The sequence below is a fragment of the Amphibalanus amphitrite genome, unplaced genomic scaffold (genome assembly GCF_019059575.1).
Source record: "Amphibalanus amphitrite isolate SeventyFive unplaced genomic scaffold, NRLGWU_Aamphi_draft 001055F_arrow, whole genome shotgun sequence".
In the NCBI taxonomy this organism is placed as follows: Eukaryota; Metazoa; Arthropoda; class Thecostraca; order Balanomorpha; family Balanidae; genus Amphibalanus; species Amphibalanus amphitrite.
The window spans coordinates 98,870-115,369 of record NW_024882549.1 but is presented as its reverse complement, the minus strand read 5'-3'; the positions used below and the strand labels follow the sequence as shown (position 1 = coordinate 115,369).

At 49.3% G+C, this 16,500-nt stretch overlaps 1 protein-coding gene across 1 annotated transcript; it reads right to left on the bottom strand.

Moving 5' to 3' along the window:
* Positions 1 to 2,048: 2,048 nt before the first annotated feature.
* Positions 2,049 to 3,322, bottom strand: LOC122369607 (angiopoietin-4-like). The gene is made up of 3 exons (XM_043344463.1): positions 3,105 to 3,322; positions 2,407 to 2,597; positions 2,049 to 2,128 (listed from the first exon to the last, which is right to left on the bottom strand). Exons 1-3 carry the CDS (start codon positions 3,320 to 3,322, stop codon positions 2,049 to 2,051), a joined length of 489 nt encoding a protein of 162 aa, XP_043200398.1.
* Between the last annotated feature and the right edge of the window lie 13,178 nt (positions 3,323 to 16,500).

The window sequence follows — 16,500 nt, the reverse complement described above, 5'->3', positions numbered from 1 at the left end:
AACGGCTTGTCGTAGCGGGCTGAAATTTTCAATACCCTCTGGGGCAACCTTTGCGCATCTTTTGCCGAAAAAAATTGATCGGGTCATGTCAGGTCACGGAGTTATGACGTCATAAGAGGTACAGCCTCCGGCCGGATTTTCACAAACTGAGTGCCAACGCCCGAGGTTTCCTGCCGGTGGTACGGACATCGGTTGATGGATCGTGATGAAACTTCCCATGCATGTTGGGGCAAGTATTGGCTATCATATGGTATAAGAAATTTGACCGGGTCAGGTCAGGTCACGGAGCTATGACGTCACAAGAGGAACAGCGTCCGGTACTATTTTTGAAAAGCGCCCGAACCACTATTTTGCTAATTCTTGTCACCTCAATGGGAATATGCAGCAATATTAGCTTCTATAGGGAGCAAATGGACCTCCCAAATCCAAAAATACAATCAGATTTCAAAAATTTAAATTTTGATTTTTCGAATTTCTGCCGCCGACTGTGACCTTGCCGACTTCCGGCGCTCCCAACGCGCCATTTTTAGAGCTAGGGAAACGAAATACATACCAAACGATAGAGAATTGATCAAGGAACACGATAGTGAAGGTTTCAAGTCGATATCTCCCACCGTTTTGCCGCAATCGCCGCCGAAAGTTGAAAAAAGTCTATTTTTCCGAAAATTTGACCTTTGACCGGTCAAAAGTAGGTCAAATGTTGACCTAGGACCAAAAAATATACCACCAATCGCGAGATCTCGTTGAGAGCAATCCGTTGGTTTTTTCCGCTAAGCTCTACGACCTTCCGTTTCGAAACGCCAGGGGGGGGGGGTCGTAACAACCCCCCCCCCCTGGTCGTTCGTGTTATGAGAAATGGCCTGGTCGTGCGAGGGTTAAGGTGGCGCAATATGACCTCTCTCCCCTACATCACTTGAGTTGAGTAAGTAAGAACTTCACACTCTAACCCTACTAACTACATTGTTAGTGTTCGAGTAAATACCGTGACACCGGCTCTGTACACATGTCACCGGGGTGTCTACACCACTGTGATGTTCTCCTTAGCGCTCGCCCGCACATGGGGGGGGGAGGGGTTGCCACCCCCAGGTAGTTTTTCTGCTCTGCACTCACATTTTTAGAGCTAGAAGCCGGATTTTTTGTATAGCTGCTCCTCTATCCTTTCTTGATGTCCACTGAAATTTTCAAGTTTCTGTGCTTTTGGTTTCGGAGATATGACCTTGTTTTTCAGGTCATGTCATGACCCAAATGACCAATGCTGAACATCTTGCGTTGGCTATGGGCCTTGTGAGCTTTTGACACCTTGTTTTCGGCCTTTTTTGCCAGTCTTACCTCCCACGTATCATGGAACATGTTGTTCGACGATGTACAGATGTCAAGTTCAGGGTCAAGGTCAACCTAGGTCATCTAGAATAATGGCGTTTTAGGCAAGCTGAATTTACTTTTCGTGAAGTTTTTTGATTGCATTTTTGATAAAAGCTTCTCAGATCATGATTTCATGTAATAGGACACATAAACAATCGGTACACACATCAATATACACACAGACACACACAGACATACAAACACATATCATTGACCTTGACCTAACTTGACCTGACATGACCTCAGCAGCAAAAACCTGGTCGGGTAGTGCGACAAAGAGGTTCTAGCTGGCTTGGCACCAGAAAACGGCATCGCCATCGGTATATGATAAGCACTAAGCAGCGTACTTGATATCCAACGGTGACCCAAAACGCCAACATTTTTTAGTTTGACCTAACCTGGAAGGTCAATGACTGACCTGAGAAGGTAAAACTGCGTATCATTGGATTCGTCTCATCCCAAAGAATCTCTTGGTCTTTACCGCGAAGCTCTATCTCCAACAGGAACGAAATGGCGCGGGGGTGGCAACCCCCCCCCCCCCCATATGCGTTCTATAGGATGGGAAAATGGCATGTGCGGGCGAGGGTTAGTGTGTAGATTAGTACGTTGGCCTGATCTTCATATCTGTCTTCTTCAGTGACTCCAGTCCCCTCAACGTCCGCCACCATATTCCAGTGAGGTCCACATCACCGCCTTCCCGGTACCGTCCGTTCAGGTTGCTCAACCCGCACCACCTCCCGCCGTACCACCAGGCCCCCTGGTTGAGCTGTGCACAGTGGCGGACAGACGAGTCCTGGTCACGGTCATGGGTAGAGAACTTCTCATTGACGCTCCAGTACAGACCATCCCTGGCAGTTCCTGAGTAGTTGGTATATCTCAGTCTGTACCCATCCAGCTCAGACGAGACGCTGAGCCCTTGATATACAGCGTATGATTTATTACCGTCAAAAGCCTCCAGATCAATGCGGAGCTCGAACTGTCGGTCTGATGACGTTAGCTGATAAACGTGCTCTAGGCCCCACCAGAACTCTTTGGTAACATTACCAAAGCCCTCCTTGTAGTCGGTCCATCCGAGGTAGAAGTACTGGTGGGGCTTGATATCGTCTCGTCGTTGGATCACCGTCCAGTTCCCTCCGGCAGTATCCATGTCACAGTAGGCCTCGACGGGTGGTTGTGTGTTGTTACCACTGGGCCGAAGGAGGTAGACTCCAGATGGCGAGTTGACAGGCAGGCCGCTGCAGTCAAGGGGAGGATGGTGATGGTTTACCTTAGCAGCTTGGCCATCAATACGCTCCTGTTGGGATGATGTGTTGTTTTTAGCTCCGGTCAGCGTGGATCCTAGAATGTCAACCTGGGAGGTCAGGTTATCCATTCTGACTGAAACCTCACGCTGAGTAGTTTTTTGTTCGTTCAGCTGGGTGTTGAGCTCACTCAGTTGAGATTGCTGGCTGTCGAGCCTCGTAGCCAGTTGGGACGTCTGTGTGAGTTGATCTCCTTGCTGTGTAACGATGATATCCAGTTGCGCCGTGAGCTTGTTCACTGTGGCTGCGGTCTCCTCTTGTTGTGATTTTTGTTGGTTCAGTTGTGATTGCTGGCTGTCGAGTCTGGCAGTGATTGCAGTCAGTTGAGTGGACAGCTCTTCCATCTGCTCACTCTGTCTGCTCTTCAAAATGTGGGTGGTCCATTCAGTCACTCGAGAGTCGAGTAGAGTCAGTCTATTGTCCAGCGACTCCACCCGAGACCCGAGTCTGCTGACGACTTTGTCCAGCGACTCTACTCGAGACTCGAGCTTGCTGACGACGGGCTGGAGCTCTTGCTGAACTGCTCTTGCGATGTAGCCGTACACCTCGTCGGCAGTGGCGCTGGGCAGGGCGGCCGGCTGCTGCTGCTGCGCCGCGGACCGCCCGGCCAGGGCGGTCCAGACGACAAGTATCACACCGATCACTGAGTACACTGCCATGCTGGATTGGCAGGAGGTGCCGGCGGCGTCGGCTGCCGCTCTCGGACTGACGGCTCGGAGTTGGCAGGACATCTGCAGAGCTCGGCGCGGCTGGCCTCTGCCAGAGGTGCCACATCCGGTGACGCGGCCCGGTCCCGTGACCGACTGACTCAGCGACAAACATTTACCTTGGCTTCTGACCACTGCGTTGGATGGGTGTTATTTCTGTTCACGGTAGCCACATCCAATAACCCGTGTACCTATATGTCGATGGTGGGTGAGATCACTTTTATAGTGACGTGCTAGTGCTAATGATTAGTGATGTAAATATGTCTGATGAGAGAGCGAGAGAGAGAGAGAGAGAGAGAGAGAGAGAGAGAGAGAGAGAGAGAGAGAGAGAGAGAGGGAGAGAGAGAGAGAGAGAGAGAGAGAGAGAGAGAGAGAGAGAGAGAGAGAGAGAGAGAGAGAGAGAGAGAGAGAGAGAGAGAGAGAGAGAGAGAGAGAGAGAGAGAGAAAGAGAGAGAGAGAGCCAGAGAGGCAGAGAGACAGAGAGACAGAGAGGCAGAGAGACAGAGAGACAGACAGAGACAGAGACTGTCTGCGCACGGCCCTCCGTCTGAACCCGGTACAGACGGGCGTCCAGACGAAGTAGGCCAACCTGCAGCCGGACAGGTGCTGGCAGAGGCGCAGCTCCAACTCGAGACGCTCGGTACGTCAGGAGGGGGCGGGGTGGACAGCTGTTCAGGTCCTGGTGAATAAACAATGACTGTGTGGTAGACGCCAGCTAAAATACTAGTAGTGACATAAACTCTAAGATGTCCAGAGCTAATCAGTGCCTTAATATGTCACTTTCCGTCAATAGTTGGAAGACACATAATGGGCCTGTTCCAGCGCCTCCAGAAACCTCCAAAAACCTCCAGAAAGCTCTAGAATCCTCCAGAGAGCGTTCCAGCGCCTCCAGAAAGCTCCAGAAAGCTCTCGCCAAAGCTCCAGAAACCTCCAGTAGCCTCCAGAGAGTTGGGAGGTCCAAATTTCTCTGGAGGCTCTGGTCTACAATTATGGCGCACATGTGACAATCAGGAATGTAAACAAAAAACTTTTGACTGATAATTTTACAACTTGAATGTAATGAAAATTACATTGCTATAATTTTGGTAATCTTTTTTTACTAAAAGTGAAAACAAATTTTGTGTTTCAAGAGAGAACAATCGTCATTCTTTTGGTATCTATGACGCCAATCTCCAGAAATCTCCAGATTGCATTCCAGCGCCTCCAGTGAAACCTCGGGTAGAGCCTCCAGTCAAGAATTTCTACTGGAGGCGCTGGAACAGGCCCAGTGATTTCATCAACTCGTTGTAAAGCGCTGGGGAGGTGGCCGGCGTCAGCCGGCGTTACCCCTACCTATGCCGGGCTTACCCCAGAAAAATCAACAATTTTTTAAAACTCGATTTTCTCAACCTCATACTATTTCCACGAAACCAATTTTTTGGGAAAACACGGCCAATTAACTTATCTAGCTAACAACATATCAACATTTTATACAGCACGTATGGTATGTAATAAAAATGAAAAAGAGCTTACTATGCCGGGCTTCCCTCGGCTTCCCCTATATTTGTCCCTCATCTGAGACCGGCGACATTCGGAGAGCTCAACGCGTCGACAGCGGTCAGCTACCTGAACACGGTGCTGAGGCAGCTGTTGGCGGAGAACAGGCAGGCATAAGAAAGCATCAACAGGTGCCGGACGCGCGGGGGGGCTGAATTGGGCTAGTTAAGACTGCTAGAATACAGGCTGCTAACAGCTTGACATGTAAAGATCAACTCCGTGTAAGACAACTACAAAACCATGGTAACATAAAGAGTGTAATATGGACTTAACATTATCTTGGTCGGGATACAAGGTTATGGATACGAAAATGCAGGAGAGACTGATGCTGTTGATTACCTGTGCCAGCAGTTAATGATACCACACGGGCACACCTTGCAGCTACCACAGTCCACGATCCTCGTTTGGTTAGTTCTATATTGTTTCAGCTGATCACAGAGCTCTGTATACCGAGGTATCCGGAGGTTTATGATCTAATTTATCTGTAACTCGTGTGTTTACATATTTTTAACCCTCGCATGTGTAGGGGGGGAGGGGGGTCGGATGGACCCCCCATGGTTTTTCGCGAATAACTCGCGCAAACCGATATCGAAATTCCGAGATATACAAATTGTAGCTACTAATGAATTAATAATATCCTGCGACTTTCAAAGGCCTTCGACATCTACTGTAGCTCTGGCACGGTGACAAAGTTGCAAAAAAGTGACGAGGTCGGGTCATTCAATGTGACCTGGTGACCTGACCTTAAGAGTTAGGAGGTTCAATCTTGCACACCATGTGTAAAATTGATGAGAGAATAGTCGTGCCAAATTTCGCGGCGCTACGCGCCACGGTTTTTCCGCTATTCGCAAAAAACCTCAGGGGGGGGGGGCGGATATCCGCCCCCCGTCGGTACGTGTGTTTGGGGGGGGGGGAGGGGTCGAACGGACCCCCGTTTTTTTGCGAAAAATTAGCGTAAAAGGCGGCCAATCGCGACTTACCTAACTTGCAGTTCCCTCGAGTTGATCCATTTTACACCTACCCTGAAAATTTCATGACCCTGACCCAAATGACCTTTAACCTGTGACCTATTTCTCGAGACCATGGCCTCGTTTCATAAAGTGAGTCCGTAACTTACGCCGGTTTTCCAAAAACCGCCGTAACTTACGGACTCGCTTTATGAAACGAGGCCTATGTTTGGCCGAAATCGCGATTCGGCGAAGGTATGTATGTCGGCTCGCACGCGCGTTTGCAGTCTTTTCGTGGTTTCAAGCGTTCAAACATGTGATATGATGTTGCCTTGCTCGCTCCCATGCATAAGGATGGGTGTCAAGGTCACCTGACGGTCAGGTCAGGTCATTGACCTTTGATGATCTCGGTTCACTTTTTCGAGTTTTAGGTAGGTACATGTTTCTAGGCTGGGCTAGTTTTTGGAGCTAAATTTAAATTTAGCAACCATTTAGACATTTACGAAGTAGTTTCGGTGCCTTCGTAACATGTTACGAAGCTAAGCTCAAAGCTGTCAGAGGCGGTTGACACTTCGAACACCCGGCAGGACCCCTGCTGGTTGACCTGACCTGACCTGATCCGATCAGCCTAAATGCATGAAGACATCATCTGTGACCAAAACTAACACGATATGCGTGATCAGCAGCCTGATTCTGAAATACCTCATAGCAGCGACACTTTATGACGTTTTAACAGGTCCCGATTTTCCCGACTTTTGGGTCATTGACCTGATCTGGAAGGTCAACCAATGACCTAGGACCTTAAAATTGGATATCATCGACTTCCTGTCGTCACGGGCAACACGTTCGTTTTTCCATGAAGGTCTAGCTCGATCAGGGGCGAAACGACAAGGGGTGTCCAACGGACCCCTCCCCCTTATACGCTCGCGGCTGGCAAACCACCAATGCCTACGGGCGGGGGGAGGGGTGTATTCCATAACGCGAGTGACTGCGGGGGGGGGGGGGGTAGGCTATATAGATAGGCCAGGCCACCTCTTATTTTCGAAAGTAATGGTCCGATAGCCATAATTTAAACGACGTCTGATGACCTCGGAGGTCACTGATCAGACGTCACAGTTAAGGTCAAAATAAACATTTAAACATTCTAGCATGTTCACACTTAACCCTCGCCCGTAAACGGCGATCTGCCACCTTCGCCCATGCAGTTGGTGCGACCCCCCCCCCCTTGGCGTTTGAAAACGGAGCGTCGTAGAGCTTAGCGGAAAAGACCAACGGATTGCTCTCGCCGAGATCTCGCGATTGGTGGTATGTTTTTTGGTCCTAGGTCAACATTTGACCTACTTTTGACCGGTCAAAGGTCAAATTTTCGGAAAAATAGACTTTTTCAACTTTCCGCGGCGATTGCGGCAAAACGGTGGGAGATATCGACTTGAAACCTGCACTATCGTGTTCCTTGATCAATTCTCTATCGTTTGGTATGTATTTCGTTTCCCTAGCTCTAAAAATGGCGCGTTGGGAGCGCCGGAAGTCGGCAAGGTCACAGTCGGCGGCAGAAATTCGAAAAATCAAAATTTAAATTTTTGAAATCTGATTGTATTTTTGGATTTGGGAGGTCCATTTGCTCCCTATAGAAGCTAATATTGCTGCATATTCCCATTGAGGTGACAAGAATTAGCAAAATAGTGGTTCGGGCGCTTTTCAAAAATAGTACCGGACGCTGTTCCTCTTGTCACGTCATAGCTCCGTGACCTGACCTGACCCGGTCAAGTTTCTTATACCATATGATAGCCAATACTTGCCCCAACATGCATGGGAAGTTTCATCACGATCCATCAACCGATGTCCGTACCACCGGCAGGAAACCTCGGGCGTTGGCACTCAGTTTGTGAAAATCCGGCCGGAGGCTGTTCCCTTTGTGACGTCATAACTCCGTGACCTGACATGACCCGGTCAATTTTTTTTATCAAAAGATGCGCAAGGTTTACCCCATAAGGTACCCAAAATTTGGCGGCGCTGCGCGCCGCCGTTTTTGCACTATTTCCGAAAAGCCTCAGGGGGGGGGGGGTTGCACCAACCCCCCCCCTACATGGGCGAGGGTTAACCCGCGCCCAGATGGGGTCTGCCGAGCAACGCAGTCTGATGGGGGGGGGGGGGCATTTTGGCCCCCCCCTCAGATCTCGAGAACCACGCAACATAGCGACAAGCGGTAAACGGTTTGGATAGCCCCAACGGGGAACTACCTTGTGACCCAATTTCATTGACCTCGGTCAAACCGATGACGTCACAGGTCAGGTCAAAGGTCGAATTTTCACCGTTTACAGGCATTTCAAGAAATGCGTTGTAAAATCGAGTAAAATGCATTTCATTGAAAATCATCGATGGGGAAATGTTCTTCAAACACATATTTTGCTATTTGAGGTCACTGATACCAGGTCAGGTCACAGAGGTCAGGTCACTGGGGGGTCACAATATGAAAGTGTCGTGTGATACATGTTTTATGGTCCATTTTACATGACAAATGCGATTACGTGGGTCAGACAGACTTAAGGGCCAGCTTAGGTCACGTTTTGGTGAAGTTCAGGTCAAGGTCAGGTCAAGGCCAGGTCAAATTAGGTCAAATTTCAAAGTTGATATTTTTGCATAAAATGGGTATCGATTCGATGCAGCTCGTCACGGGGAGTTCAATGGTGGTCTCCGTTTTGCGCTACGAGGTCTAGAATTGCTAAAAATTGAGTTCAAAAATTTGACGTCATCAATTTTTAACAGTTTTTTCGCTATAACTTGGCCAAAAAAGAGGTATCGATCTAAAATTTGGTATGTATATCGAAGAGCGCAGGGACTATCACATATATTCCGTTTTTTTCGAAATTCGAAAAATTTTTGGAAATTTTTTGAGTTTTTCTAAAAAAATCAATTTTTTTTATTTTTGGGGGTCAAAATCCCAAAATTTCGAAAATCCGAGATAGCAGTTTTGTAGCGCCGTCTTTTCTCTACACAACCACATAAAGAACTTTAAAATTGCTTGTTAACTGTAGAATTTGTGAGCGTTTAAAGATGTCATGTTTTTTGCTCATTTTTACTCGAACATGACCTCAGTTTGACCTCAATAACTCCTGACCTGAGGTGACCTGTGACTTGAAATTTTGTGTGAAGGTGTCAAATTGATGCCCGGTAAGGTACCCAAAATTTGGCGGCGCTGCGCGCCGCCGTTTTCTCGCTATTTAAGAAAAACCACAGTGGGGGGGGGGCCAAAATGGCCCCCCCCATCAGGGCGCGGGTTAAGGCTCTGGGCTCCGGCCACCGCTGAGCAAGTCACATCGAGCTCATTTTGGCTTATTGCACACCCGGACAACGCTTAAGATACGTTGAGTATACAGAACTTGTACTTGGTAATTGGCAGGTATGTGCTAGGTCAAGACTAGGTCAGACTAGGTGATGGAAATTTTAAATGTTTTATGTCGCGTGATGCCTAGCGTCCAAACTTATATCATATATAATATGCTGTGGCTGCCAGTAGATACTGTAGCCAAGAAAATAAGAATCTGCATTAACCATCTGCAGCTCATACGTCGCCGAACATATGTATTAGGTACGAACTCATAGGAAGGCAACTTTTCCTTTGCGGTGAAGTTGCGCTTCCCTCTCGCAAAGCACACACACAATGTCTGTTCCTCGATGCATAGACCTCCCCTCCCACCCATCCCTCAGTGTCAATGAGCCACGAGTAATAAAGTTTAGCACTGCCGAAGCAAGTACTCGAGTAATGCCAGTTTCGGACCACTGCGAGCCCGCTTGCTCGCATCTCCAGCAGATCTTCTCCTAGCTGTGTTGGTCGCGTCTGCAGTCAGGATAGAGCCGGTGGCAGTCGTCGGCTCCCATCGCCTCAGGGATGACCCAGCAGAGGTCACTGAACCGGTGCCCGGTCCGCTTAGAGATCAGCCAAGAGAGCGGCAGGCTGAGGGGAGGACCGTGCCTCGGTTAGAATTGAAGATACCACGAGGAAAAAGAGTTCACACTACAAGGGCGAATCGCTGCAAATGATGAGCAGGTATGATGCGTGAGTCCTTTAACTGCATTGCTTTTCATTTTCCACAATGAACACACTCACGGCAGCTGGTCTGCACATCAAACCTCGTCTGGGGTTCCTGTTCGACCCACCTTGCCAGCGGCAGCGTGGTGTCGTGGGGCCGGCCGGCGCGGTGACCTTCACGCACCAGCTGACAGAGGTCACGCTGCACGCACGTCAGGTCACCGGGCGTGAGTGCCAGCGCAGCAATCCGACCCACCAGGGCCAGCCCGGTCGGTTGGTCGGACGAATCTGAAGCAGAACACGGTGTCAGATGCGTGGCTACGGACGATAAAAGATACTGGATTAGCAGAATGACCGTCGGCTTCGGACATCCCTTAGATAAGGAGGACACCCACCGTGCTCGGTAATTTTCACCGAACGGCTGCTCACACATGTCCATTGAGAATCAGCTCGGCTATTTACACCTTACGTTACATTAATTCCGTGCGACAATGTCGCTCGACTATTAAAACAAATGCTAATGAACCTGATAGATAATTAGCCCCCATCTCTCTAACTATGACCCAGGGCCGGGGACTGACCGTCGAGCAGCCGGCCGCCTCCGGTCCCGCTGCCGGTCGCGCCCGTGGCAGTGCCGGTCGTAGTGGTGGTTGTCGTCGTGGTGGTCATCGCTGCGATGGTCATCATCGAAGTCAGCAGTGCCTGCGCCGATTGGGACAGCGAGAAGCCCGAGAGGGCACCCAGTCCCGCCAGGCCCGCCAGCGCCCCGATCATCTCCGAGAAACAGTCGTCGCCGAACTGGCGCGACGAGAAGCGGTGCACACCGGAGCGAACCCGACTCGGCCACGGCGCAGACGGCGGGGCGATGTCAGGTATCTCGTTAGAAGAGACAAGACGCAGGGAAGGCTCACCGTCGTCATTGATTCCGATCGTTTTAAGCGGCTTCCCGTTGGAAGTCGGGGTAAATTCATGATTATTTTCGCCGTTAGTTGAAGACCAGGGAAGCATCCCATCAGCACTGTCGTCTCCGTGTCCATCCTGGTGCCCGCTCTCGGTCTCCCGGCGTCTGGCCGTCTCAGAGCTGCTGGCGAGGAGGTTGGCGGCGGTGCACGTGGCGGTGACCGCGGTCCTGGCCAGCCAGGGGTCGGCGCCGGCCGCCCGCCGGTTGGTCGCCGCCACTGTGGACGTCAGGCTGTTGGTGAGCAGGATATAGACGAGGAAGGCCAACAGGGAGGCGGCGCCGGCGCCCAGGCCGATCGTCTGGAAGTCGCCGCACACATCACCGTTTCCGGTGTGGTAGGTGTCGGAGCGGTCGAGCGCCAGGCCGGCTCGGTCCGACTTGGTGGCCGCCGCCGGGTAGGACGGTTGCGAGCGGGTCCGCTGGGCGGGGCTGCGCTCAGAGGTCGGCTGCCGAGCACCGCCGTCAGAGAAGATGCTGTCGTACCTGAGCCGAGGGGTGGTGGAGCGGACGGGCCGCCGGCTGGGCGGTTCGCGGAGATAGCCGGTCGGGTAGCGGGCGGTGCTGGTGCTCGGCGCGGGTAGGTAGCCGGCCGAGTAGTCCGAGGGGACGTAGCTGGAAGAATAGTCGTCAGAGCGGGTGTAGCCGGACTTGTAGTCATTGGCGCGGGCGTAGTCGGCGGAGTAGTCCTCCGAGCGTATATAGCCGCTGGAGTAGTCGTCCGTACGGATGTAGCCGGCCAGCGCTAGATGAATGATCGAGAAGAGAGCGGCGATGGACGTCCAGAGACGCATGATGGCGTTCGGGACTGGAAAGAATGATAGCTGGCAACCGGGCAGTCGAGGACGGAGAGCTGAACCGAGTAGAAGGTCGAGGCTTAGAGAGAATTTACTTTCTTCTAGTGACCAAGAACAAGGAAGAATTTAGGTGACGAAGTCTCCACTACTGTGGATGTCTTGCTTGGATAATTCCGGCCTCAGTCTTCAGGCTCAATAGTTTAGGATCATATAGCTCAACTGTGACTTCACCGGCTTCGGAGGACAGAGGCTCCACAGCGTCTGTGATCACTGATCCCCACCGCCTTTGTGTTCTTCAGTACCCGTCTCCGCCGAGGCTCACCAGGCCACGCGCAGGTGACGGTCTTCGCGCACAAACTGACCGGCAGCATCGGACGCTGACGAGGCTGGCAGAGAACCGCCTCCCCTCCTGACCGGAGATGGCAGGTGGATAGTCACGGCTGACGGTATGCTGACCGCTGCGCCGCCGCTCCAGGTCACGGGTCACAGGTCACTGGCTACTGGGTCATATACGACCGCTACCCTGCTGCCTGAGACGCAGACGAACACGCACCTAATTTATACCTATCGAGGTGCATATCTGATGGCATCGGTTATCTTCAAATCCACGATGGACTGCTGAGTTAGATATGTCAATGCAGGCCGCTCTTGGAAGGGCTTCACTCCTTTGTTTTTTGCACCTGATCATACATACACTGAAAATAATTTAACCCTCGCCCCGTTGGGGGGGGGGGGGCAATATGACCCCCCTGTGCTTTTCCTGAATAGCAAATAAACGGCGCCGCCAAATTTTCAGTACCTTTCCGGGCATCAATTTGACACCTTCGCACAAAATTTCAAGTCGTAGGTCACCTTAGGTCAGGAGTCATTGAGGTCAAAGTGAGGTCATGTTAGAGCAAAAATGAGCAAAAAATATGAAATCTTGAAACGCTCACAAAAGCTACAGTTAAAAAGCAACTTCACAGTTCTTTAAATGGTCCTGTAGAGAAAAGGCGGCGCTACAAAACTGCTATCTCGGATTTTGAAAATTTTGGGACTTTGACACCCGAAAATAAAAAAGTTTTTTTTTCTTCAGATAAACGCGAAAAAATCCCAAATGTTTTTTTGAATTTCGAAACAAACGGAATATATATGATAGCCCCTGCGCACTTCTATCTACATACCAAATGTTAAATCGATACATCCTTTTTTGGCCAAGTTATAGCGAAAAAAACTGTTCAAAATTGATGACGTCAAATTTTTTAACTCAATTTTTAGCAATTCTAGACCACGTAGCGCAAAAAGAAAAACACCATTAGACTCCCCGTGACGAGCTGCATCGAATCGAAACCTATTTTATGCAAAAATATCCAGTTTAAAATTTGACCTAATTTGAACTGACCTTGACCTGATCTTCACCAGAACATAACCTCAACTGGTCCCAAAGGCTGCCTGACCCACATAATCGCATTTGTCCTGTAAAATGGACCATGAAACATGCATCACATGATATTTTTCATATTGTGACCCTCAGTGACCTGGCCTCTGTGATCTTACCTGGCATCAGTGACCTCAACTAGCAAAATATGTATTTACAGTTTAGCCGACATGCCAAAGTATTTGTTACGCTCGTTCTTCAGTCGATAGTGCCATCGGAAAATTACAACCGATGGGCACGTTGAAACGTAATTATATTAAAAGATTATTAGAAAGAGCCGAGTATTGTAATTGAAATGTATCCCTACAAATTTTCGTTGTTTGTCTCGAAGGACGTTCATGCGCCCGGCCCTAACTGGGCGGCATCACTGCACATTCACATTCCACTTTGCAGCTGAAGAGTTTCGGTCACGGGTCACGGCAGTCGCGTCTGTGCCAGTGGGATATACGCAGCGGGGAGGGGAAAGGTACGGATAACGGCACGCAAAGGTGATAACGCGCGACGGAGCCTATGAACAAGCGCAGTGGAGTGTGCAGCAATAAATCACAGGATGACCGGATCTGAATCTGAAGACAAGATCCTTGCCACAGGCAAAGGATCAGTTCTAACTACTATAGGGGTCATGCATTGACTGGTTTAAAGGGACCCTCCCACCTTAACATTAGATTTGAGTTGAGATAGCCAAAATGGGGTCCCTGGCTCACAATTACCGGTTTCGGCACTCACAACATCGAGAAATGCCTTAAATCGGAAATATTGAATTTCAAAATTGCAGCATTTTGATTCAGAGGGGCTAATGCTTAGGAATACCCCTCTGAATGTGTGACGTCAGCGCAGATATCTAACAATTTTTAAATGTTTGACTAAAACGTTTTGTAGCACGCGGTGGTATATGCTATTTGCGCGCAACATCTGCCGCAAACGCCGCACTTCTAAAATAAAGTCGCTAGAAACAGCGGAGATCCCAAAAAAGTAAACAAAAGTAAAAGTCTAAAATCTTGAAAACCGGTGAATATTTTTCGGTGAAATTTGGTAGATATTCGTTTTCGCTCTTTCTGAACCGAGCGACATCACTTTCATGCCAATTCATAAACTTTTTTGAGGGTGGGAGGGTCCCTTTAATTCCTTCGGGTCTTTGTCTCCATTTTTTCTGAATTCAAAAGGCGGAAGCCGGAAGCTGTATGATAAGACGGTAATAATACAATACCCAGTTCAACTTTTTCTTAACTTATTCTCCTTAACGTCTTCCAAATGATATAACGTGGTAGGTTATACCTACTAATTTTATGCCGCTATTTTTGGTTACATATTTACAACGGCTTATTAGTTAGGTATGATATCGTGCTCGATCATGGTTTGACCCTCATCCGGTATATGAATATAGGATTGTGTTATAACTCTACCGGTATACCTAGTGTAACATAAGCAATAACTTCACCCTCGCACTTATAGGAGGGGGGGGGGGGGGCGGTCGTACGGACCCCTCCCTCGCTTTTTTGCAAATAGGCAATAGCTCGCGTAAAAAGCAGCCGAGCACGACGAAACTTTCAGTACCCTCGAATCAATTAATTTTACCCATACTCTAAAAATTTCATGACCCTGACTCAAATACCTTTGACCTGTGGATCTATTTCCATAACCATGTTTGGCCGGAATCGCGATTCGGCGTATGTCAGCTCACATTATCCAAGCGTTTGTACATAGTCTTTTCGTGGTTTTAAACGCTCAACTATGTGAAATGATGCTGGTCCAATGCATCATGGTGGGTGTCAACTGTCAAGGTAACGTGAAGGTCGGGTCACCGGTCAAGGTCATTGACCTTTGCTGACCTTGGCTCATTTTTTTCGAATTTTACATGTTTCTAGAGTAGTTTTTGGAGCTGATTTCGAGCTTAGCATCCATGTGAACATTTACGATGCATTTTGGTGGTGTCTTCGCAACATGTCACGAATCTGTCAGTGGTGATTGACACCTACGATGAATACCCGGCAGGACGCCTACTGGTAGACCTGACCTTATTTGTCCCAACCTGACCTACATGCATGAAGACATCATCTGTGATCAAAATTCAGCGTCCCGGAAAACCCCATAATAATCATGTCCGCCAAGACAGCCCATATTCAGCCCAGATTCAGCGCGGATTCAGCCCAGATTCGGGACACCTCCGATCAAGCTGAAACTCGCACACAATGTAGGCCATGACATGCCCGATCCACAGTCCAAGTCATTCGGTGGCACTCCCAGCCGTTTGACCTACAGAGGTCAGCAAAGGTCACGTGGCCCAAATTTGCACAGCAGATTGTGGCCCACCCAGAAGAGCTAGAGCGCTAAAAATGGCACCAATCAACTCGCCAGCATCTAATCTTACTTTCCCAACACTCATTTGACCTCTCAAGGTCATGCGATGACCTAAGGTCATTTGTGGGCTATGTCGAAAATACATTTGCACAACAGTTTTCGCGTAGATGGATTGACCGAATTCCAAATCAAAGCACATCATCGGGTAGCCCATAGGCCGTAGTAACTTTCCTTAAAAACCGCTTTTCGATATTTGACCCCGTTTGACGTCCGCAGGTCAAAATGTGCAAATAAATGACACTTAATACGTCGCAGCCCGGATTCAGCCCAGATTCGGGACACCTCCGATCAAACTGAAAATCGCACACAATGTAGGCCATGACATGCCCAATCCACAGTCCAAGTCATTCGGTGGCACTCCCAGCCGTTTGACCTACAGAGGTCAGCAAAGGTCACGTGGCCCAAATTTGCACAGCAGATTGTGGCCCACCCAGTAGAGCTAGAGCGCAAAAATGGCACTTATCGACTCGCCAGCATCTAATCTTACTTTCCCAACACTCATTTGACCTCTCAAGGTCATGCGATGACCTAAGGTCATTTGTGGGCTATGTCGAAAATACAATTGCACAGCAGTTTTCGAGTAGATGGATTGACCGAATTCCAAGTCAAAGCACAGCATCGGGTAGCCCATAGGCCGTAGTAACTTTCCTTAAAAAAACCGCTTTTCGATATTTGACCCCGTTTGACCTTGGCAGGTCAAAATGTGCAAATTAACGACACTCAATTGGGTAGCCTGGGGCAAGACGCCCCAGATATTTTATTTTGCTACATAACTTTTGTCCCACATGACCTGGAAGGCTAAATTTGTGCTCAATGCGTTCTTTGGACATTTTACTTTAAATTCCACCCCTCAAATTATTTCACCTATGATCGGACTCCAAGCTAGGAAGCGATTTGTGAAGCAACTGCAAATGGGGCCTTTTGCCCCAGCCCCAGGGCAAAACGCCCCACGGCCTGGGGCAAGAAGCCCCATACTCTAGATTAACCCGCGCCCTGCTGGGGGGGGGGGGGTGTTTGAACACCCGCCCTTGTGGTTTTTCGCGAATATCTCAAAAACGGCGGCGCGGAGCGCCGCCGTTTTTGAATA